At 46.3% G+C, this 25644-nt stretch overlaps 1 protein-coding gene across 2 annotated transcripts in view; it reads left to right on the forward strand.

Moving 5' to 3' along the window:
• Window positions 1–25644, forward strand: part of GDPD5 (glycerophosphodiester phosphodiesterase domain containing 5) — a 194500-nt gene that overhangs the window by 141700 nt on the left and 27156 nt on the right. For both annotated transcript variants that reach the window (XM_081860460.1, XM_081860461.1), the window contains exons 4-10: window positions 6514–6607; window positions 7042–7101; window positions 9537–9635; window positions 13246–13339; window positions 17007–17152; window positions 23388–23470; window positions 25030–25180. In XM_081860460.1, the coding sequence (XP_081716586.1) occupies window positions 6514–6607; window positions 7042–7101; window positions 9537–9635; window positions 13246–13339; window positions 17007–17152; window positions 23388–23470; window positions 25030–25180 (727 nt within the window). The remainder of the gene's footprint in view (window positions 1–6513; window positions 6608–7041; window positions 7102–9536; window positions 9636–13245; window positions 13340–17006; window positions 17153–23387; window positions 23471–25029; window positions 25181–25644) is intronic.

The following is a 25644-nucleotide window of genomic DNA, read 5'->3' on the forward strand; positions in this document are numbered from 1 at the left end:
AGGCGTCTTTTAATTTCGCGACTGCTGACACCATCTGCAGTGATCATGGAGCCCAAGAAAGTCAAATCTCTCACTTTTGCGCTCTCCTCTTTCACCCTCAGTAAAAGGTTCTTTAATTCCTCCTCACTTTCTGCCATCAAGGTTGTGTCATCTGCATATCTGAGGTTGTTGATATTTCTTCCGGCGATCTTAATTCCGGCTTGGGATTCATCCAGTCCAGCCTTTCGCATGATGAATTCTGCATATAAGTTAAATAAGCAGGAAGACAGTATCTAGCCTTGTCGTACTCCTTTCCTTAGGAAGCCTACTTGGAGTTAAATACCATCTGTGAATCATTTTGCTGGTTCTAAGTGAGAAGACAAGTTGGGGCAGGATGAGGGCAGATTTAGGTCAGGAGTTGGGGAAACAGTGCTGCGTTCACCCTGATGGACCCGCCTTCGTTTCCATCAGGTTGTTGGCTTCTGTTTGAGCCAGCTGTAAACACAGCGGTTTGGAAGCCAGCGCTCCCAATAGTATAATGATGCGAATGATATTCTGTCAGGAGCCACTGATGTGAGATGGATCACATGGACTTTGGTCAGGAGCACATCAGGCTGTTGCCACTTCTCCCAGGGGATACGTTGGTGTATGAGGGATATGCCTCACAAGCGGAAAGCATGTATTTGGTCTGCTTATCTGGCATTTGCACCAAACGGTTCCCATGGGCATTTCGAGTGAGCTGCAGCCCCAACAAATCTGGAAAACAGAGTACATTTTTCATAATTTTATTTTTTGTTGTGTGCAAATGACTTGAGATACCTATGAGGTCCATAAATTACCATATAGCATATATTCAACACAAAAAGCAGTGCCAATTTGTTGTTGACAAAGGACAGCTGGACATATAAAAGGTAAAGGTAAAGGGACCCCTGACCATTAGGTCCAGTCGTTACTCTGGGGTTGTGGCGCTCATTTCACTTTATTGGCCGAGGGAGCTGGCGTACAGCTTCCGGGTCATGTGGCCACATGACTAAGCCACTTCTGGCGAACCAGAGCAGCGCACGGAAACACCGTTTACCTTCCCGCTGGAGCGGTACCTATTTATCTAATTGCACTTTGACGTGCTTTTGAACTGCTAGGTTGGCAGGAGCAGGGACCGAGCAACGGGAGCTCACCCCGCTGTGGGGATTCGAACCGCCGACCTTCTGATCGGCAAGCCCTAGGCTCTGTGGTTTAACCCACAGCGCCACCCGCGTCCTCAACTGGACTTATAAAGGGCCCCATTACCTTCAGTAGCTATGGGGCTTTTCCGCCTGCCTCCCCCTTGCATTCGCTCCATAAGACGCACACATATGTCCCCTTACTTTTTAGGAGGGAAAAAGTGTGTCTTCTGGAGCGAAAAATACGGTAATTCTTCTTAATTGTATTTCATTATTAATATCCTTCTTTTTTGTATTTCAGTTCAACAATTACTTTGATAAAATACGTATTTTGTTATGTGCAAAAGGCTTGAGATACCGATGAGGTCCATAAATTACCATATGGCATATATTCAACACACAAAAACAGCGACCATTTGTTGTTGACAAAGGACAGCTGGACATATAAAGGGCCCCATTACCTTCAGTAGCTGAGGGCCTCATCAAACCTAAATCCGGCCCTGGGCATCTTGCATAGGATCTGACATCCTGTGTTTTTTTAATAGCTTGCATGCCTGCTTCTGCCAAATTCTTTAAGGACGTATTCTTAGTGGCTGGCTCTCGATTGTGGAATTTCCTTTCCTGAGCTCTTGCCAGGATCCAGAACTGACTGCTGTAATCCCGCTTCAGGGAATCTCTCTGTTCTGGGGCTTCTGCCAATATGACTTTGGTTTACTGTGGGAGACCCTTTTTCTTCCCCAGCTGAGACCCTCACTGTGTCTTGGCCAGCCCTGGGATGCGAAGGGGGAAGGGTTGCGTTCCATTAATGGGTGCGGCAAGTGCAGAACGGACCACCGTGCAGTACGTTCAAAACATGCGTTCTCAGACGGTTTTAATCATTTTCAAATGTTCAAAACATGTTTTTATTATTATTTTTCATTGCACCGTTTTATCACTGAGGTGCTTTTCGACCTGGGCTGCTTTAGAAGGAAAGAAGGGATATACATACAAATAATGAAAACATGTACTAATGGCACTTTTAAGCAGATGGCACTTCTGTCATGGAAGCTTGAGCTGAGATTCCTGCATTGCAGGGGGTTGGACTTAGATGACCCCTGGGGTCCCTTCCAACTCTTGGAGTCTATGATTGTATTATTCAAATCAATCAATAAAAATATGAAAAAAATGGAGAAATCGAGAGAGATATAGCCGCACCAGCAGCATATCTCTTCTTTCTCGAATCCAAAAATGCAAGAAGGGCTTTTACACTCGCCAGAATCTCGGCTCTGCCCTCGCCGGTCCTGGAAGGAGCCTTTAAAAAAGTCCCATATGCTGAAAGACTTTGCGCCTGTTCATTGGGGGAGATAGGAAGCCCAGAGCACTTGTTCTTTAGATGTCCCTTTTATGAAGAGGCGCTTAGTGAGACCATTGATCCCCTGCTGGTGAGGCTCGCTGGCCTCCCGGAAAAGCAAAAATTCGACCTTTTCCTGTTAGGCAAAGATCATAAGACGACCTGGATGGTCGCCAGGTTCTGTGTACAGATCTTTAGGTGCAGACCATCCCCCGAACCAAACTAGTTTGTTAAGAAAATCCCCAAACTTGCTTCCATGGGTGACTCTGCGTCATCTCTCTGCAGTAGCTTATCTTAAAGTTTAAGTGTCTATACGCTTATTGCATTTATAAATTTTAAATTTATTGTTGTACATTGTTTGAAATGTTTGTTGCCCTTCTGGGATTGTACCCCCAAGTGTGTTTTATAAGCTGGTCTCTGACCGTAATAAAGTATCTATCTATCTATCTATCTATCTATCATCTATCTATCTATCTATCTATCTATCTATCCATCCATCTAATCATCTATCTATCTATCTATCTATCTATCATCTATCTATCTATCTATCTATCTAAAAATATGTAATATACTCATATGTTTCCACACACACACACACACACACACACACACACACACTGCACCATAGTTAAACTATGGAACTCCCTGTCACAGGGTCCACTGATGGCCACCAACCTAGATGGATTTAAAAGAAGATTGTAACTGATCTGTAGAAAGTACTCTATGACTTGGGGTTGGATTCTTCAGCCCAAGATTCCAGCATTGCAGCGGGTTGGACTAGATGACCCTTGGGTCCTTTCCAATGCTAGGATTCTGTGAAAACTGGAACATATGTACCATTGTTAACTATGGAAATCCTTTAATTGCAACAACTTTGGAGTCTTGGAGCCTCAGCTTCAGGATCTGTCCTTCCAGTGAGCACTCAGGGCTGATTTCCTTCAGAATGGAGAGGTTGGATCTTCTTGCAGTCCATGGGACTCTCAAGAGTCTCCTCCAGCACCAGAATTCGAAAGCATCAATTCTTCGGCGATCAGCCTTCTTTATGGTCCAGCTCTCACTTCCATGGATCACTACTGGGAAAAACATAGCTTTAACTATACGGACCTTTGTTGGCAAGATGATGCCTCTGCTTTGTAAGATGCTGTCTAGGTTTGTCATTGCTTTTCTCCCAAGAAGCAGTGATCATGGAACCCAAGAAAGTACAATCTCTCACTGCCTCCATTTCTTCCCCTCCTGAATTAACTTTACCCAACTTGCTCTTCAGGGGTTCATTTTGATCCTTGCACAGAAGCTCACTGTCTTCTCCTCTCTCTCTTTAATTAACTTTGGGTTTAGCGAGCTTTATTAGGAAGTGTGCCTCTATTTAAATGCAAATTTTGACATTTTTGTCTGGGATGGGATGGAGTCAGCACTTGTGGCAGAGATTTATGGGGACAGCTCTTAGGGGTGTCGCTGCCAGATCAGTGTGGTTCTCAAACATTTTTTTAACAGGGCCACACTTTCAGAATTAAAAATTGCCCTGTGCCACACACTGAATTTCTTATTGATAAGAAATATGTTGGAAAACAGCAAGGTCTCTGAGCAGTGCTTCATTTACAGCACAGAACACAGCAACTTTATGATGCGAGAGCCAGTGTGGCGTAATGGTTTAGAGTGTCTGACTAGGACCTGGGAGAGCAAACCTTGGGCCAGTGGGCATCTCTTAGCATCCTCATCTACCCAGAGCCAGATTTACATACAGTGGTACCTCAGGTTACAGATGCTTCAGGTTACAGACTCTGCTAACCCAGAAATATTACCTTGGGTTAAGAACGTTGCTTCAGCATGAGAACAAAAATTGTGCTCCGGCAGTGCAGCGGCAGCAGGAAGCCCCATTAGCTAAAGTGGTGCTTCAGGTTAAGAACAGACCTCCAGAACGAATTAAGTACTTAACCCGAGGTACCACTGTATAAGCTAAACAAGCTATAGCTTAGAGCCCCAATCTCTTGCCCCCCCCCAAAAGGGGGGGGGAAACCTGGATATACATTTCTGAAACATAAGATAAAAAACAAATGAAATAAAACCTACATACAGCAACAGTGTTTTGTTTTGTGTAGGCTCCTGTGATGTAAGTCATGGGCCCCGCCTGCTAGGCTGCTCCCTAAAATATCACTGGTTCGCTCATTTCTATATACAGTGGTGCCCCGCAAGACGAACGCCTCGCAAGATGGAAAACCCGCTAGACGAAAGGGTTTTCCGTTTTGGAGGCGCTTCGCAAAACAATTTCCCTATGGGCTTGCTTCGCAAGACGAAAATGTCTTGCGAGTTCCAGCGGGGGTTTTTCCCTCCCCCCCTTTTTCTAAGCCGCTAAGCCGCTTATCAGCTGATCCGCTAAAAGCCGCTGAACCGCTAATAGCGCTAATCTGCTAAACTGTCAATGGGCTTGCTTCGCAAGACGAAAAAACCGCTATACTAAGAGCCTCACGGAACAGATTGATTTCGTCTTGCGAGGCACCACTGTATAGGGTGTCCACAATCTGCATGTGCAAATGGCTTTAGATACCTATTAGGTCCATAAATTACATATAGCAGTGGTCAGCAAACTTTTTCAGCCTTGGGGCGGTCCACCGTCCCTCAGACCTTGTGGGTGCCGGACTATATTTTTTTGGGGGGGGATGAACGAATTCCTATGCCCCACAAATAATCCAGAGATGCATTTATAAAAGGACGCATTCTACTCATGTAAAAACACACTGATTCCCGGACTGTCCGCGGGCCAGAGTTAGAAGGCAAGTGGGCCGCATCCAGCCCAGGGGCCTTAGTTTGCCTATCCCTGCCTTATACTGTATTTTTCGCTCTATAGGACGCACCTTGTTTTAGAGGGGGAGAACAAGGGGGGGGGAAATTATGCCCCTCTCTGCCCAGTGCCCCTTCAACGAAGCGGCAGGAGGCGCTGCGCAGAGAGGGGGAGATTCCCCCCCTTGTTCTTCCCCCTCTAAACAAGGCGCCGTTCAAGATGCGTTCAGTCGCCTTCAGGCAGCTACCTTGGAAGCCGATCCCTCTCGCTCTCCAGGCTTCAGTGAAGGCAACCCGAAGCTGGAGTTCCCGCTGCGCTCCGGAGGCTTCAGGTTCCTTTCAACCTGCTCTTTGGGGCTAGCAGGGAGAAGCCCACCGCAGGTCGGGGAGCAGCGGAAAGGCGCCCAGCCTTCCCGCTGCTCCGCGAGGTTCGCGGGGCTGCCGGGGAAGCCTGGGTTACCCACCTCCCAGCCCCAAAGAGCAAAGAAGCCAAGACAGCGAGCGGGATGCTTCTGCCAGCCGGGAGAGGGTGTGCGCGGCTATGGCAATACCCCCACCTCCCGCAAAAGCCCACAGGAGCCGCACACCCTTTAAGGAGCGTGCAGCTCCTGCGGGCTTTTCTACGAGGAGGGAGAAGGGATTGACTAGCCGCGTCAGTCCCTTCTCCTTCCTGAGGAAAAGCCCGCAAGAGCGCACGGAGCTTGTGTGCGGTTCTTGGGGGCTTTTCCTGCCTGCCTCCCCCCTGCATTCGCTCCATAAGATGCACACACATTTCCTCATACTTTTTAGGAGGGGAAAAGTGCGTCTTATGGAGCGAAAAATACAGTAGCATATATTCAGCACAAAAAACAGGGACAATTTGTTGTTGACAAAGGACAGCTGGACATGCAAAAGGTCCTGTTACCTTCAGTAGCTTAGGGCCTCGTCAAACCTAAATCCGGCCCTGGACCTACCTCACAGGGTTGTTGTGAGAATGAAATGGGGAGCAGGAGAACCCATTTCCCTTGGGAGGTAAAGGTGGCTTATAAATGTACTAAATAAATAAACCACAGAACCAGATCATGTCCAAAAGGACCTGCAGGTTGGTGGTTGTGCATCAATTGGACGCTCACAAAATAGTCGCCACCTGTATTGATTGCCTTCAAGTCTTTCCGCTATGCTTGGCACCCTCTTCCTGCCACAACAGTGTGATACTTTACAGAGCATCAGTGATACCCATTGTGCCTGCCTCTGATTCTACTTCTCTTGTTTTCTCTTTTGATCCTTTAGGTTTTTATATAACAGAATGGGATATTGGAGCGATTGGTCCGTTCCAATCCTTGTTTCAACGGCAGCTGGTTTCACGTACATCACAGCATTATTGGTAAGTTTACTTTTTAAATTTTTAAAAAAATACTTTTCAAATTTGTACATTTCACCGATCTTACAGTCATTTTGACATTTATAAAGCTTGATTTTCTTCCCCCTCTTTCTGCGGTTGCTTCAATTTATTTTTTAATATCTTCTTCATATGACAATTAACTTAATTTGCTCATTTATTTATCTTCTTTAAATATATGCTCTTGTGAAACAGCAGGTTGTTACAATAATCCTGCCAGTGTTTTTTGTTTACAATTTATCTGTAAATATTCAATAAGAAATCAAGATAAACTTTTTGTAAACAACTTTTTGTAAAAGTTTGAAAACCTCTGGGCAAGACTGACCAATTGCCTTGACTTGGTGGAAGGAAGTTAGTTTACTGGATTCCTAATCAGTTCTCTCTCTCTCTCTCTCCTTTCCAACTTGTTTCCCTTTCAGATTTTAGCACTATGTCACATAGCAGTAGGACAGCAAATGAACCTACACTGGATCCACAAGGTAAGGCACGTTTCGATATGCAGTGCTGTGAGGAAAAAAATTGGGTTGGCCAATTCTCCGGTGTCCCCTAAGTCCGTTAATCGGTCGGAGAAAAATGAGTGGAAGCAGGAATCAGTACAGCGGTGCCTCGCAAGACGAAAAGAATCCGTTCCGCGAGTCTCTTTGTCTAGCGGTTTTTTCGTCTTGCGAAGCAAGCCCATTGACGGCTTAGCGGATTAGCGCTATTAGCGGTTTAGCAGCTTTTAGCGGCTTAGCGGCTTAGCGGCTTAGAAAAAAGGGGGGGGGAACCCGCAGGAACTCGCAAGACATTTTCGTCTTGCGAAGCAAGCCCATAGGAAATTTGTTTTGCGAAGCACCTCCAAAACGGAAAACTCTTTCATCTAGCGAGTTTTCCGTCTTGCGAGGCATTCGTCTTGCGGGGCACCACTGTATAAGGAAAGAAAGGCAGATCTTCAGTTGCATGGCAAGACCCCAAGCCCACCCCATCTCTAGATAATGAAACACACAGACACCAATATTTTGGGCTGATGGGATAAATAAGGCCACAACTTTATTGGCTACAGATGTGAGCAGTACTGGCTTAGGCACTGGAACTGAACCAACTATATCTGACTCCTGCCCGTCATGCAGGTAGTATTATAAGGGTCAACCACTAGTAAAGGGAGCCCTTTTGATGTACATCAGGGGCCGGCAACCTAAGGCCCATGGGCCACAAGCGGACCGCAGCTGATTGGCAAGCGATGGAGAGGGGGATAAGGGACTCTAGCGATAAAGGAGGCTGCCTGGGAGGGGGGAGGTAAAGACAGCGAACTTGCAAGGAGAGGAGACAGGAATACTAAAACAAGTAATGAGGAGAGAAGTTAGAAGAAAAGGAGGAGCAAAAAAACTGCTCCAGCTAAGGAAAAGAAACTAAGACAAACAAGAGGGAAGGGAGTGTTGAATGGAAGCAGCTGATCTGCAAGCGATCGGGAGGGAGATAAGGGAGGCTAGCGATAAAGGAGGCTGTTTGGGAGGAGGGAGTAAAAGCACATGGATCCTCAGGATTTTTGCATTGGGTCACCCCAAATTCACCATCAGATCATATAGCATGTCCATGGCTACAGCCTGCACCCCAAAAAATCACACATCCACTGTTTCATGGGGCCGCAATTACGCAAAAACATGGTTACAAAGCAGGGATCCACATGGATCCTCAGGATTTTTGCATTGGGCTACCCCAAACTCACCGTCAAATCACATATCATGTCTGTGGCCACAGCATGAACCACAAAAATCATATATCCACTGTTTCGTTCAGAATATTTTTTCCCCCTTGTTTTCCTCCTCTAAAAACTAGCTGCGTTTTATGGTCAGGTGCGCCCTATGGAGCAGAAAATACGGTACTCTGGTTGGCCTCTGTTGTTTTCTCCTACCGATAGGGAACCCACTTAAGGACTCTATACGGGCTCCGGAATACCCCATTGGGAAAGGGAACAGTTTTTCTTAAAACAGCTGTGAGGGTTGCTGTGTTGGAGCATGTGGCGTGGCTTAAAAGTGCTCCGCGACTCTTACGTTGAAGAAGGTTGGGTGGGCAGAACTTGGCAAACCCACAGTCACTTTTTTGCACAGATCCTGCTAGTTTGACAGGAGAAATTTGAAACCTACAAAGTCTTGTGCTGCGATCGGTTTTACTTTGTTTCCCCACCGCCCTGGCCCAAACTGGCTCCTTCTTTCTTGCTTCCGATTCATGCCTCTCCGAATGAAACCGCGTTGGCTTCGCAACAGGAACCCAGGTTGCAGCGGTAGATGAGATAAAGGAATAGCTTGGCTATTGCTTCCTTTTAGTCTTATGAGTGATTGGGGGGGGGGGGGGAAGCAGCAGGAGAGAGATTCTCCAGTACGTTTGCTGCGCTGCGCCCTTCCAGCGATTGCAATCTACGGCAAAGTGAATCTCATTACGTTACGCCCGTCACAGTGAAATGTGTTATTAGTGCTTTGCCATTCAAGCTCCTTTTGAGACCCTCTACATGGGTCAGTTCTGGGGATTAATCTAAATCCCTTTTTTAAGAAAAGAAAAGGGAAAGGGAGAGACAATCCCATCAGCCTGTATCTCCTCCTCTGCCCGCGACGAAGAAAAACCCAGCAAAATGGAGAGCTTTCTGCTTCAGACTTAGCCCTGGCTCTTGAAACCGGATTGTGTCTCTGCTCGCTTAGTTAACAGCGTAATATTTGCAGAGCTGGAAGGGACCTGAGGGTCATCCAGCCCTACCCCTCAGTTTAAAGCTATGGTTTAATTGTCAAAAGCAGGTGTTTGTGAAGTTGAGGGCGAGCTGGCCTTCCACGCTGGCTCGACTCCTTTCTCGGATACAAAGAGTGCCTGAGCTTTGATTAGAGCTTTCTCGCAGCACCAGAGGGAAGAAATACAATAAAATCTCTGGCCTTTTCTTGCGTTGCAGATTGGGTTGATAACCACCTTGATAACGATCGTTGTCACCATGTGCTCTATAGCCCAGCTATGGGATGATGAGTGGAACATGGTCGCCATATCCTTGCAGGTAAGTGTCATGGCAGAAGGCAGGTGCCAAGCACGGCTCTTCCGCCCTCCCTAAATAGCCCTCCGGATCAGGGCCAGATTTAGGTTTGCTAAGGCCCTCAGCTACTGAAGGTAATGGGGCCCTTTCAATGTCCAGCTGCCCTTTGTTAACAACAATGGTCCCTGTTTTTTGTGTTGAATATATGCTATATGGTAATTTGTGGACCTAATAGGTATCTCAAGTCATTTGCACATAACAAAATACATATTTTATCAAAGTAATTGTTGAACTGAAATACAATTAAGAAGTATATTAATAGTGAAATACAATTAAGAGGAAGTATATTAATAGTGAAATAATTATTAAGCTCTGCCTTAAAATGACTTTTTATTTATAAAAAACTTAATAATGCAAAGACATTGGCATTTGGTAGTAACAAAAGTTCCTTTAGAAACACAATTTACAAAGACTCATAATCTAGTCTCTAGAAACTTGCTATAACATGAAATAATAATAGGTGTAAATATATGATGCAAACTACTAATAATTATAAATAGCAGAATGTAGGCACCCTGTATATAGAAACGAGCAAACCGGTGATATTTTGTGGAGCAGGATAGCAGGTGGGGCCCATGACTTACATCCTAGGAGCCTACACAACACAAAACACTGTTGCTGCATGTAGGTTTTATTTTATTTGTTTTTTATCTTATATTTTGGAAATGTACATCCAGTTTGTTTTTCCCTTTATTTTTTGGGGGGGCCCCCAAGAGAGTGGGGCCCTAAGCTATGGCTTGTTTAGCTTATGCAGTCATACCTTGGGTTACAGACCCTTTTTGGGTTGCGGACTGCCGAAACCTGGAAGCACCAGAATGGGTTACTTCTGGGTTTCGGAGGTCGCGCATGCGCAGAAGACTAAACCGCGCTTTGTACATGCGCAGAAGCACCAAATCGCTACCCGCGCATGCGCAGATGCGCCTCTGCAGTTTGCGAACGCTGTGGGTTGCGAATGTGCATCCCACACGGATCATGTTTGCAACCCAAGCATCCACTGTATGTAAATCCGGCACTGCTCCGGATTTTCCTGTGCCATGGCCTTCGTTGGTGCCGCTCTGTACTCCAGTGCGTTGGCCTGGCCAGAGACGTGTCCTTGAGCTGTGAAATGGAATCATGGAATTGTAGAGTTGGTAGGGAACCCATTGGGTCATCTAGACCAACCCCAGCCTGATTGGACGAAGGCAGACTCAGAGCAACAGATCCTGCAGAGACGTCGAATCAAAGTTAGAAGGGACTTTGGAGGCCAGCTCCCTGATCATTGAAGGTTTCAGTTGCAGCAGCCCAGGCAAATAGCCTCCAAGCATCTGCTGAAATTCTCCCACTGACAGCCAACCGCCTCCTGTGGCAGGCAGGTCCCTAGTTTCTATTGAAATCTGCTTCCTTGTCATTTTTCAACACTTTTCATTTTGTGGAATCATAGAATCATAGAATCATAGAGTTGGAAGAGACCACAAGGGCCATCGAGTCCAACCCCCTGCCAAGCAGGAAACACCATCAGAGCACTCCTGACATATGGTTGTCAAGCCTCTGCTTAAAGACCTCCAAAGAAGGAGACTCCACCACACTCCTTGGCAGCAAATCCCACTGTCGAACAGCTCTTACTGTCAGGAAGTTCTTCCTAATGTTTAGGTGGAATCTTCTTTCTTGTAGTTTGGATCCATTGCTCCGTGTCCGCTTGTCTGGAGCAACAGGAAACAACCTTTCTCCCTCCTCTATGTGACATCCTTTTATATATTTAAACATGGCTATCGTATCACCCCTTAACCTCCTCTTCTCCAGGCTAAACATGCCCAGCTCCCTTAGCCGTTCCTCATAAGGCATCGTTTCCAGGCCTTTGACCATTTTGGTTGCCCTCCTCTGGACACGTTCCAGTTTGTCAGTGTCCTTCTTGAACTGTGGTGCCCAGAACTGGACACAGTACTCCAGGTGAGGTCTGACCAGAGCAGAATACAGTGGCACTATTACTTCCCTTGATCTAGATGCTATACTCCTATTGATGCAGCCCAGAATTACATTGGCTTTTTTAGCTGCCGCGTCACACTGTTGGCTCATGTCAAGTTTGTGGTCAACCAAGACTCCTAGATCCTTTTCACATGTACTGCTCTCAAGCCAGGTGTCACCCATCTTGTATTTCTGCCTCTCATTTTTTTTGCCCAAGTGCAATACTTTACATTTCTCCCTGTTAAAATTCATCTTGTTTGTTTTGGCCCAGTTCTCTAATCTGCCAAGGTCGTTTTGAAGTGTGATCCTGTCCTCTGGGGTGTTAGCCACCCCTCCCAGTTTGGTGTCATCTGCAAATTTGATCAGGATGCCCTTGAGTCCATCATCCAAGTTGTTGATAAAGATGTTGAATAAGACCTCTCTAGCAAGCCTGAGTTCATTCTGTGCTTTAGCTTTTCTGACTTTGTGTCTACACGTGCTGGCTATTTGTTTGAAGCCGGTTCTGCTGCGCCTTCTGCTTCAGATTCTTGAAGGAAGGCCTCCCAGTTCCCAGGCGTTAATAATAATAATAATAATAATAATAATAATAATAATAATAATAATATATTATTATTTATACCCCACCCATCTGGCTGGGTTTCCCCAGCCACTCTGGGCGGCTTCCAACTAAATATTAAAAACGTATTGGGAGCCAATGTAGGTCTCTCAGGACTGGTGTTATATGATCTCAGTGGCCGCTCCCAGTCACCAGTCTAGCTGCCGCATTCTGGATTAGTTGTAGCTACTGAGTCACCTTCAAAGGTAGCCCCACAGAGAGTTCATTGCAGTAGTCCAAGCGGGAGATAACTAGAGCATGCGCCACTCTGGCCAGACAGTCTGTGGGCAGGGAGGGTCTCATCCTGCACACCAGATGGAGCTGCTAGACAGCTGCCCTGGACACAGAATTAGCCTGCGCCTCCATGGACAGCTGTGAGTCCAAAATGATTCCCAGCCTGTGCACCTGGTCCTTCAGGGGCACAGTTACCCCATTTAGGACCAGGGAGTCCCCCACACTTGCCCACCCCCTGTCCCCCCAAAACAGTACTTCTGGCTTGTCAGGATTCAACCTCAATCTGTTAACCGCCACCCATGAATGATCTATTTTAGGCTTCCCCAAGTGTTTAGGCTCTCCAACTGTTTAGGACTACAACTCCCATCATCAGCTCCTCCCAATGGGAGTCACAGTCCAAAACAGCTGGTTAGAGGAGCCTCAACTGATTAGATGGCTTTTTGTGACACTCCTGCGGTTGAGCAACAGGTACCCTTTACATACAGCTGCATTGTATGTAGCTGGAAGGGACCCCTGGGGTCATCTAGTCCAACCCCTTTCAGTGCAGCAACCGCAGCTAAATCACATTGTGATTCCTGCATGACTTTTCTTACTGCTTTCATTGGCTATATAGCAGGGATGTCCAACAGGTTGATCACAATCTACTGGTAGAACCCCGCAAAGTTTTGGTAGTGAGTAACATCACTAGATCACTGCCAGTTTTTAATTCTGAAAGTAAATCGCAGTCTCTTGAGAGTTGGCCACCCCTACTATATAAGCAAACGTATTTGCGTACTTCACTCTTCCCTGCTCTCTTTTTCCTAGGCAACAGCGCCTTTTCTGCACATAGGAGCCCTTGCGGCTGTCACGGCCCTGTCTTGGTTGGTGTCTGGGCAGTTTGCAAGAGCCGAAAGAGCCAGTGAGTAGTTGCTTGTTTCTTTCTCGTCACTGAGGGCAAGATTTGTGTGTCAGTGCTGTGTGTTGGGTGGAGGGGGCTGAGCCCAGGGTTTGAACCCCGGTTGGCGAATCCTGGTTAAAGCTAACCATGGCTTACTGTTCTCCTTCCTGCAGGTATGAACCTCACCATGGTTAGGATTAAGCTGGGGAGGTGCTTAACTTGGTGCTTGAATGCTGGTTGGTGGATCCTGGTTAAAGCTAACCATGGTTTACTGTTCTTCTCAGGCATTGACTTCACCATGGTTAGCATTAAGACGGGATGGGGTGGGGCTTAACTTGAGGTTTGAACCCTGGTTGGTGAATCCTGGTTAAAGCTAACCATGGTTTACTGTTCTCATTCCTGCAGACATGAACTTCCCCATGGTTAGCATTGAGGGATGAGGTGGGGCTTAACTTGGGGGTTGAACCCTGGTTGGCAGATCCTGGTTAAAGCTAACCATGGTTTACTGTTCTTCTTCTCAGGTGTTGACTTCACCATGGTTAGCATTAAAATGGGATGGGGTGGGGCTTAACTTGAAGTTTGAACTCTGGTTGGTGAATCCTGGTTAAAGCTAACCACGGTTTACTGTTCTCCTTCCTGCAGGCATGAACTTCACCATGGTTAGCATTAAGACGGGATGGGGTGGGGCTTAACTTGGGGCTTGAATCCTGGTTGGCAGATCCTGGTTAAAGCTAACCATCGTTCCTAGTGCTCCTTTTTGCAGAAGTGGCTACACCGTGGTTAGCACGGAGACAGAATGGGAGAATTTGCATTTGTGGAGGGAAGGAAAGTCTGGGAGCCTGCAGCTTGCTCCCAGCTGGCTAGCAATTGTGGTTTGATAGGAGAAAGCAAGCGCAATCCCGGGTCAGGACATGACATGACCTGCTCACACAGTGTTTCCCAACCTTGTGCCTCCAGCTGTTTTTGAGCTACAACTCCCATCATCCCTGACTAGCAAGACCAGTGGCAAGGGATGATGGGAATTGTAGTCCAAAAACAGCTGGAGGCACAAGGTTGGGAAACACTGGATTAGAGCAAATTGGGAGTACCCAGACTATGTGCATTGGCAAGTTTTATGGCTTAGTGCAAACATGACCTTCTTCTTTATTTTATCATAGCTTTCCCTCCATTGTTGTGAAGCTAAATTCAGTGCTTTTGTAAGACAAACACAGACCAGAATGGTCCTTCAAAATACTGCTCAGCAGGTGGAGTCTTTGCATGGCTCCCTAGAACACCTGTACACCTGTATTTACCTGTGTGTTTAGGGATGAGAATTGTCTGCCTTCCACTCAGACAGTGCTTCCCCACCCCCACCCCCACCCCCACAAAATGTTTAGGGGTACTCTCATTCTGACTAAAGAAAATCACCATTTTATAGTTCAAATTGGGGAAAATAAATACAGTGGAGGGACGCGGGTGGCGCTGTGGGTTAAACCACAGAGCCTAGGACTTGCTGATCAGAAGGTCGGTGGTTCGAATCCCCGCAACGGGGTGAGCTCCCGTTGCTCGGTCCCTGTTCCTGCCAACCTAGCAGTTCAAAAGCACGTCAAAGTACAAGTAGATAAATAGGTACCGCTCCGGTGGGAAGGTAAACGGCGTTTCCGTGCACTGCTCTGGTCAAGCGGCTTAGTCATGCTGGCCACAGGACACGGAAGCTGAACGCTGGCTCCCTCGGTGCTGCAAACCCAGAGTTGTCCGTGACTGGACTTAATGGTCAGGGGTCCCTTTACCTAAATGCAGTAAATGGACAAAAGTACAAAGATTCACAAAATGTTTAGGGGTATGCGTACCCCTGCGTCCCACCCCCCAGAAAAAAGCGCTGCACTCGGATATCTGACTTCTAAAGGTCCTTGCGAGGAGGAAGGCTGAACCTTGGAGAAAGCATTAATGATTTTCGACAAGTCAGTTCCCTAAATGGTCTGTGTGGGTGATACTATTCTGAGAGAATGAGAGAGAGAGAGTGATTTGATTGATTCTGTTTTTATGCTACTTTTCATTCAAATGCATCTCAAAGCAGCTTACGAACAATAAATAACACTAACAGAACAGAACATCAGAAATCCCAGAACAGATAGCTCAGTTAGTAGAGCATAGCTCAACATAAAAAAAACGAAGATCATGGCCACTGGTACCATCACCTCCTGGCAAATAGAAGGGGAAGAAATGGAGGCAGTGAGAGATTTTACTTTCTTGGGCTCCATGATCACTGCAGATGGTGGCAGCAGCCACGAAATTAAAAGACGCCTGCTCTTTGGGAGAAAGGCGATGGCAAACTAGACAGCATCTTAAAAAGCAGAGACATCACCTTCCTGACAAAGGTCCGTATAGTTAGCTATGGTTTTCCCAGTAGTGATGTATGGAAGTGAGAGCTGGAGCATAAAGAAGGCTGATCGCCGAAGAATTGATGCTTTTGAACTATGGTGCTGGAGGAGACTCTTGAGAGTCCCATGGACTGCAAGAAGACCAAACCTCTCCATTCTGAAGGAAATCAGTCCTGAGTGCTCACTGGAAGGACAGACCGTGAAGCTGAGGCTCCAAGACTTTGGCCACCTCATGAGAAGAGAAGACTCCTTGGAAAAGACCCTGATGTTGGGAAAGATGGAGGGCACAAGGAGAAGGGGACGACAGAGGACGAGATGGTTGGACAGTGTTCTCGAAGCTACCAGCATGAGTTTGACCAAACTGCGGGAGGCAGTGGAAGACAGAAGTGCCTGGCGTGCTCTGGTCCAGGGGGTCACGAAGAGTCAGACATGACTAAATGACAACAACAACAACAAGAACAAGACTCTTGACCTCAGGGTCATGCGTTCGAGTCCCACGGTGGGCTAAAAATTCCTGGAAGTTAGATTAAATTACCCTCATGGTCCCTTCCAGCTCTACAATTCTGTGATTCTATGCCATGCAGCATAAGTCACATAAAATAATTAACAAGCCATCAATAAAACCACTACAATTTGTAGAATGTTATTAACGAAAATACGTTAAACATCGCAGCTGCAGCAAAATTCATGTTATACGATGAACAAATCGATACGGCACTTACAATCTATAAAACAATATTAACAGCATTAGCAAAATAGCAACTAAGAAAAATAAGCCAAGTGGGTAGAAGAGTCGGCGAAGAGTTTCTGGTTCTTGTGGAACTGGGAAAGTGTTTTTCTTTCTGTTTTTGCTATTTATTTTGCATTTTTCTTTTTGCGGCTCTTTCTGTTTTGTTTTTGTGGCTGTGTGGAACCCAGTTCCAGCTCCTGATTGATCGATTGATTGTGTGACTGCAGTACATTCTTTATTGCTTTCATTTTATGGATTAACGGTCTTGTTAGATAGTAAAATCCATGTTAAATTGCTGTTTTAGGGGTTGTTCTTAAAAGTCTGGAACGGATTAATCCGTTTTGCATTACTTTCTATGGGAAAAGCACCCCCTGGTTTCAGAACTGACTTCCGGAACGGATTAAGTTTGAGAACCAAGGTACCACTGTAGTATTCCGAAATAGCTGGAGGGCACCAGAATGGGGAAGGCTGTGCTGTGAACTTCCTGAATGTCTTGGGAACAGCCTTTCCTCCCTCCTTTTCCTGGATCCCTGTTCACCATCTCTCATTCTCTCTCTCTCTCTCTCTCTCTCTCTCATCTGTTTGCCTCTTCCTGCAGCCTCCCAGTTGCTGACGTTTGGAGCCTACTTTGCGGTGGTCCTGGCCCTGTACCTCATCCCCCTCACAGTCTATTCCCCTTGCATCATGGAGAAGAAGGACCTCGGCCCCAAGCCTGCCATTATTGGACACCGGGGAGCGCCAATGGTAGGATCCCCTTCTTATGACTCTCCCCCCCCCGTCATCTATTTTTTAAAAAATATAAATTACCGGTAGTCTCCACCCCCATCATTCTACCCGGACACTAAGGTCCAGTGCCGAGGGCCTTCTGGAGTTGGACCTGTGAGTGGAGACTGTTAAGTTGTGGGTGAACATATCAGACGATGCAGCAATTCTTCAAACAGCTCTTGTTTATTCACAGGCCAGGACACAACTGAACTGAAGGGCTCCGTCAGCCTGCTTATATAGAGCTCCAGTACCATGTTACTGTAACAACTTTCTAAAACTATCCAATCACTGAACGTCACTTTCGATCCTTCATTTACATAACTATCTACAATATCCTCCTGCTGGCCCAGGGTGAGAACTTCAGTACATAACAGAGATGCTCCTTCGTAGGAGATGCTTCTGAATGCCAGTTGCAGGAGGGGAGAGTTGCTCACATACGTCGGTGCCTCTCCTGCCAGCATCATAGAATCATAGAATCATAGAGTTGGAAGAGACCACAAGGGCCATCGAGTCCAACCCCCTGCCAAGCAGGAAACACCATCAGAGCACTCCTGACATATGGTTGTCAAGCCTCTGCTTAAAGACCTCCAAAGAAGGAGACTCCACCACACTCCTTGGCAGCAAATCCCACTGTCGAACAGCTCTTACTGTCAGGAAGTTCTTCCTAATGTTTAGGTGGAATCTTCTTTCTTGTAGTTTGGATCCATTGCTCCGTGTCCGCTTCTCTGGAGCAGCAGAAAACAACCTTTCTCCCTCCTCTATGTGACATCCTTTTATATATTTGAACATGGCTATCATATCACCCCTTAACCTCCTCTTCTCCAGGCTAAACATGCCCAGCTTCCTTAGCCATTCCTCATAAGGCATCGTTTCCAGGCCTTTGACCATTTTGGTTGCCCTCCTCTGGACACGTTCCAGTTTTTCAGTGTCCTTCTTGAACTGTGGTGCCCAGAACTGGACACAGTACTCCAGGTGAGGTCTGACCAGAGCAGAATCAGTCAAGCAGTTCAGTAAAGGAAGGCAAAATGTGTCTCCCTGGGCTCTCTTAGACAGCTGGAACATAGTGATAGAACAGCCTCTCTCAAACACATATCACCTCCTAGTCTTACAAAAAAATAAACCTTTTTTAAAAATAAATGTCTGGTCTTGCTTCTGGAATCCTTCCTCCTAGCCAAGAGTGTTTACTTTTGAACCTCGTTGTCGTTTTAATGCCCTCTGCCCAAGGCTTTCTGTTAAGAGCAGCTAATTCGCACACTAATACTTGTTGATCTTTGGCTCAGAATGAACATATGTTACGCAAAGAGGAATTTGTTTTGGCAGCTGTTGCTGTGCCAGGAAGGAGTCGACGGCCTAATTACAAATCTAAAGATGTCTCATTCCCCAGAATAGAGGGTGTGTGTGCTGGAGAGAGATATTTTTCTTCCACCTTGAAGGTAAAGATGAAAAAGGCTCAAAAGTAAATGAGGGCACATGAATCTGGCGTAATAGGATCACCCCCTTTAGGATCCAAAAATCTTCATTCGTTAGGTCAAGATGTCTTTTGCAGAGAGAAGGCAAAATAAAAGCTGAGAGCCAGGATAAGAGAGGCAGCTTCTAGGCAGTGATTGCAGCTTTGATAAATTCTAATAATAATACTAATATGAATCAAACAGGTAACAGCAAATTTGTTGTTGTTTAGTCGTGTCCAACTCTTCGTGACCCCCTGGACCAGAGCACGCCAGGCACTCCTGTCTTCCACTGCCTCCCACAGTTTGGTCAAACTCATGCTGGTAGCTTTGAGAACACTGTCCAACCATCTCGTCCTCTGTCGTCCCCTTCTCCTTGTGCCCTCCATCTTTCCCAACATCAGGATCTTTTCCAGGGAGTCTTCTCTTCTTATGAGGTGGCCACAGTATTGGAGCCTCAGCTTCAGGATCTGTCCTTCCAGTGAGCACTCAGGGCTGATTTCCTTCAGAATGGATCGGTTTGATCTTCTTGCAGTCCATGGGACTCTCAAGAGTCTCCTCCAGCACCATAATTCAAAAGCATCCATTCTTTGGCAATCAGCCTTCTATATGGTCCAGCTCTCACTTCCATACATCACAGCAAATTTAGGATGTGCAATTAAAAGTGGATCAGGTGCATTTGCAGGGAAATAATACTTTCTTTGGCCTGTCCTGAATCTTCCAATAATAATAATAATAATAATAATAATAATAATAATAATAATAATAATAATTGGAAGGGCCCCGGGTCATCTAGTCCAACCCTCTGCAATGCAGGAATCTTTTGCCCAACGTGGCACTTGAACCCACAGCCCTGAGATTAAGAGCCCCCTGTTCTCTACCAACTGTGCTGTCTGTTACGAGAGCAAAAGGAAAAATCCTTTTCTCTACCTCCGCACATAATTCCCATCCCATCTCCTCTTCCTCGCCTTTTTCTCTAGAGGAATTACGGTTTCTGGGACTGAAATGGGTGTTAATTCGTAAGTTCTTCTTCAGCGTAGTCACGCTTCTTCTCAGCAGGTTGGAAGGAAAGTCTCTGCCGCCCCTCTGATCCATAATTTAACAGACGGTTTGGTCTTCCTTTTAAACATTGCAAATCTCTTCCTTCCGGAATCAAGGTTTTTAAGAGCTCCTTTAAACCAAGAAAGGACAATCCCCAGGTTTCAAAGCCTTTCTCATCCTTTGTTTTATCTTTTTTGTAGAAGCCCCTTCCTCTGCAGTGGATTAAAAGGCTCATTTCCTGCTTAGGCAAGTCACTCCTATTTTAGCTTCTTCCCCAATTTGACCTTTAGATCGGATTTTGTATTTTTTCAAAATAAAAAAAGTCCAATATTAAATGTCACTCTTGAATCTTTTAACGTGAGGGGAAGCAAGTTGGAAACATCATTGTTCCAGAGGTGTATTTTTCCTGTGGGTCATAACTAGCAGGCTCACGATTATTATTATTATTATTATTATTATTATTATTATTATTATTATTTCAACACCTACTAAATACAATGCCTCAAACCGACAAATGCTATTATGCCCTCCTGAAAGGTGAATGCCAAAACAATCTGAGGGTATTTCTTCTTCTTCTTTGGCGATCACTCGTAGCTGAGTAAGACTGTCTTCTATAAACATGGTTCTAACAGGGAGTCCGTAAGTGACTGTGGAGGCCAATTCTGGATCCACACGTCCTTCCACAGTGGGGACATAGGTTTCCAGACGGGAGTTGATCACGGTGAGGGTTTGCCAAGCGTGCCTTCCTCCTAGCACGCTTCTCCCTTGCGTCCTGAGTTCGAGTGTCTTCAAAGCCCATGACACCTTTGGTAAAGGCTGTTCTCCAACTGGAGCGCTTGCAGGCCAGTGTTTCCCAATTGTTGGTGTTTATACTGTCTTTTTTGAGAGAGTCTTGAAACCTCTTTTGTTGACCACCAGCATGATGCTTTCCATTTTTAATTTGGAAGACGATAATCAGACATCCACACAACATGACCAGTCCAGCGATGTACAATGGTACCTCGGGCTACATACGCTTCAGGTTACAGACTCTGCTGACTCAGAAATAGTACCTCGGGTTAAGAACTTTGCTTCAAGATGAGAACGGAAATCGTGCTCCGGTGGCGCAGCAGCAGCAGGAGGCCCCATTAGCTAAAGTGGTGCTTCAGGTTAAGAACAGTTTCAGGTTACGAACAGACCTCCGGAACGAATTAAGTACTTAACCCAAGGTACCACTGTATTATCAGATAAGATAAGGTTACCAGATTTTTTTTCAATGAATCCCTGGACACTTTAAATACATACATACATACATACATACTATGTTCGGGACATTGATGCTGCAGCGATGGCGGTGGCAGAGGGGCAGCCGCTACCTTGACCTCAACCGCCACGTTTCCCCTTCTCCAAGGAGGGCTGAGAGCGGTGGCGGCGAGGCTTGGGCAGCGTGATGCCCCCCTTCCCATTGGAGCAGCCCCAATCCCATTCCTACTTGTGTGCAAGTAGCTGGGAAGGGAGGCTTCCCCTTGCCTAACTGAGAGATCCCTGCCCCCTCCTGCTTGCACGCAAGCTCTGATAGGCAGCGTGAAGCCTCCCTTCACAGCTGAGAGATCCCCACTCCGCTTGCACGCAAGTAGGAGTTGGGAGGCTGCTCCGATAGGCAGCACAAAGCCTCCCTTCACAGCTGAGTTGCTGGGCTCAGGGAAGGTGGAGGCAGCCCAGAAGCTGCATCTGAGAGCCCCTGCACCACCATCACATGGGGGACTTCTGAGCAGCTCCTGAAGCCAGCCAGAGCCAACTGCTCCGGGCTGCTGAGACTGCCGCTGCTGCGTTTCCCGGGGACATTAGATGAAATCCGGGGACATTAATTTGTCCAGGGACTAATTCGCAAATCCGGGGACTGTCCCTGGGAAACCGAGACGTCTGGTAACCCTATGCTGCCAAATGCCAGGGAAAACAGAAATGCCTTTCCTTGGCACCTAAATGTTGGTGCCAAGGCTCATCTATCTGTGGAGAGCAGTCCACAGTCGTGGAGCCACCACCCAGAAGACCCTGTCCTGTGTTGTCACTCTCCACCCCCCCCCATGAATGCGGACACACAGAGATGGGTCTCTGATGATGGGTGCAGGGTCTGGGTAGGTTCCTGCAGAGAGAGGCAGTTCCAAAGGTATTGACGTCCCAAGTCTCATCACGCTTCATATATTTAGACCAGCACTTCAAACTGAGCCTGGAAATTAACCTCTAGCTGAGACGGGATAAGATTTTACCTGATCGGACCTCCTGCTTCTAGACCACAAACAGGCTGCAGAATTCTTCAGCGGCTGCCATTTTTCAACCAACTAATTGCCATTTTATTAGCTGATAACAATAAAGATAATGGTAATAATACTACCTAATAATTACTTATTTTTATCTAAACATGGCAGAAATGACTGGCAGAATCCGAGACCAGGACAAAGAGACAGTGGAAGAAGATTGGAAGAAGTTTAAAGACTATCTTAATAAACATTATAAAATTAATGAAGGCTAGAAAGATATGGGTTTAAAAATTAGTGGTTTGCAGGGGCGTTGATTAAGGAAAAAGAACAGAATTATCAAAAATTATGGGAAATATGGGAATGGATTTGCTGATAAGATAAATGAGATTAGAATACAGAAGGGGGAGGTGTGAGGAGGTCGGGGAAATTAGGTTTAGAAAATAAGGTTTGAATTTATACATGTTTTTTGTTTTTGTTTATGTATGTTTTTATTGCTGTCTGTGTTTATATGTCTTTTATAGGAAACTTTAATAAATATCATTTTTTTAAAAAAAATATTTTTATCTAAACAATTTATCTACCGCTCAACCACGGTCGTCTGTAGGCAGCGGACAACAAATGCAACGTGGAAAAATTAGTTAAAGTGAGCTGGGAGCCAGCATGGTGTAGTGGTTAAGAGCAGTGGACTCGTAATCTGGGGAACCGGGTTCGATTCCCCGCTCCTCCACATGCAGCTGCCGGGTGACCTTGGGCCAGTCACACTTCTCTGAAGTCTCTTAGCCCCACTCACCTCACAGAGTGTTTGTTGTGGGGGAGGAAGAAGGGAAAGGAGAATGTGAGCCGCTTTGAGACTCCTTAGGGTAGTGATAAAGCAGGATATCAAATCCAAACTACTCTTCTTCTTCTTCTCCTCCTCCTCCTCCTCTTCTTCTTCTTCTTCAAGTCAGTCTTCAATGATGCGTCTTCCTGTTAATCATTTGTTCATCCCCCTACTTCACTGTAATTCCTGCATCACTTTCCTAACAGCAAAAAGTTCGTTTTTTAAAATAGAAAAAAACACAGGTTTATTGTATGAGTCGTCAGAGCCCTTAAATCCACTTAAATTTTGCAGACCTCTGTTTCCTTCCGTAAAAGAGTGTCCACCTGGGGGGCACCCACAGCATTCCCGCAAAGCACCCTTTTATAGAAATATTTGTGCCATGTTCTTGAGGGTTCCATTAATATTTTTTCTTCTTCTGGTGGCCTCCATCTGTTTCCAGCAGCAAAACATCCAACAGACTCTGCCCCATCTTTTGATCTCCTCAAATTAATCTCCTCCGTATTCTAGAGATTCTCATTTGGCAGCCCGATCCCTTTCTGTGTCCGATGCTATTTTAAACACGTTTGGATAGTCAATGTTGGCATTTTAACTGACTGCTCTATCTCTTGTACGCTGTCAGCTTGCTTAGATGAATAAATGATATTGTTTGTTCATCTTTTTCTCCTTCCCAGATGGCACCTGAAAACACTCTGATGTCCTTCCAGAAAGCGGTGGAGCAGAAACTCTATGGAGTGCAGGCAGATGTGGTCATAAGGCAAGTGCCTATCTCTGCTCTCAGGTGCAGAGTTGAATTGTAGAGTTGGAAGGGAGACCAAAGCAGGAATCTCCTGAGGAGCCTGCTGATTCTACAGAGAGGAGGAGCAATGTTCTGCTTTCTACTTATTCAGCTCCAGCACCACATAAATCTGTCAGTGAGTGAGTCAATTAGTCAGTCAGTGTATCGGAGAGAGAGAGAGTTTTAGAGATCGTGTCTAGAGATAAGGTTGCTGCTAAGAGCAGCTGCAGACTCTCAGTGTAGCATTGATTTATGCTCAGAATATTCAGCTCTGTATATAGTTTTGTATCATAGTTGTAGTTATAGAATAAAAGGAAGATATTCTACAGAGCTGCTCTCCAAGTGGTTTATACTCTGCAAGACTCTGCAAAACTCTGCTGCGCAACGACTGTATTATTGTGCAAGTGAATCCGGGCTCTCAGCTCTAAGCTGTGAGTCCACAGCACTGTGACCTGTTCCTGTGAGAAAGGTGGTCTCTGGGACTGCTACCCAGCTCGCCTAGCCCAGTCGGGGTTGAGGTGCATGAGTCCAGTTGGTGCACTGGCTCAAGGGTGATGCTGACAACCAGGGGTCATCTAGTCTGACCCCTTGCAAAGCAGGAATCTCAGCTAAGGAATCCCTTGCCACGCTAGTTTCTTTTGCAAGTTTCCTGCCCTTATTCAAATAAGGGAGGTGTGCAGTTTGCCATATTTGTCCAGGCCAAGTGGGAAAGTGAGGATGCTTTTAAGCACGGAGTTGTGGAATCGGGGAACTGGTACCTTTTTCCGAGCACAATTCAAAGTGTTGGTGCTCATCTTGAAAGCCCTAAACGGCCTCAGCCCAGTATACCTAAAGGAGCGTCTCCACACCCGTCGTTCAGCCTGGACACTGAGGTCCAGCTCTGAGGGCCTTCTGGTGGTTCCCTCACTGCGAGAAGCCAAGTTACAGGGAACCAGACAGAGGGCCTTCTCAGTAGTGGCACCTGCCCTGTGGAATGCCCTCCCACCAGATGTCAAAGAGAAAAACAACTACCAGACTTTTGGAAGACATCTCAAGGCAGCCCCGTTTAGGGAAGCTTTTAATGTCTGATGCATTACTGTATTTTAATATTTTGTTGGAAGCCGCCCAGAGTGGCTGGGGAAGCCCAGCCAGATGGGCGGGGTATAAATAATAAATTATTTTACTGGATAACCCTCGCGTGTCCCTTACAGCTCCGTGAGTCTACATGGAAGAGTTTGGATTTGATATCCCACCTTTCACTCCCTTTAAGGAGTCTCAAAGCGGCTCACATTCTCCTTTCCCTTCCTCCCCCACAACAAACACTCTGTGAGGTGAGTGAGGCTGAGAGACTTCAAAGAAGTGTGACTGGCCCAAGGTCACCCAGCAGCTGCATGTGGAGGAGCGGAGACGCGAACCTGGTTCCCCAGATTACGAGACTACCGCTCTTAACCACTACACCACACTGGCACTACACCACATGGAACAGTGCAGGCATTCTGCGTCGGTCGAGCGCTGCCTTGCAAATGTAAAGGGACTCTTTTTCTCTTTACGTTGCACAGCTACGACGGGGTGCCTTTCCTCATGCATGACAAGACGCTACGGAGGACAACGGATGTGGAGGCCGTCTTCCCAGAGAGGGCCTACACACATTCTTCCATGTTCAACTGGACAGACCTAGAGATGCTGAACGCCGGCGAATGGTTCCTCAAGGTATGTGGACGAGTCTGGAGGGTGGGGTGGGTCTCCCCTGCCCTTGCTTGCTTTATTCAATCAATCAATCAATCAATCAATCAATCAATCAATCAATCAATCAATGGTGGTTGAAGCATTAGAGGGCAAGGCTCTGCTTCCCAAATTGGCCTTTCCAAACCAGCCTGGTTGTCTCCTTCTACACGATGGATGCTTTTGAGAACAGAACGAAGTACCCCATTAATCAGCTTGAAAGACAGAGAGTGATCTTGAAAACGCCCTTGCGTCTTGGAGGAAGGTTTCCCCTTCATCCCTTCTCCTCTTTCTCCTCCTCGCTTTCAAGAAAGCTCCTGATGTGCAAAGCATTTTTTTTTTGCTGCCTCCTGAGATTCTTTACAAGATGTTTTGTCAGGGGGCCTGAGGGAAAAGTAAAGTTTGCAGAAACGAGTTAACGTGTCTCATTGGTTTTCCGGAACGGGCTTTTA

Source organism: Podarcis erhardii (assembly GCF_964252035.2).
Source record: "Podarcis erhardii genome assembly, chromosome: 4".
NCBI classification, from domain to species: domain Eukaryota; kingdom Metazoa; phylum Chordata; class Lepidosauria; order Squamata; family Lacertidae; genus Podarcis; species Podarcis erhardii.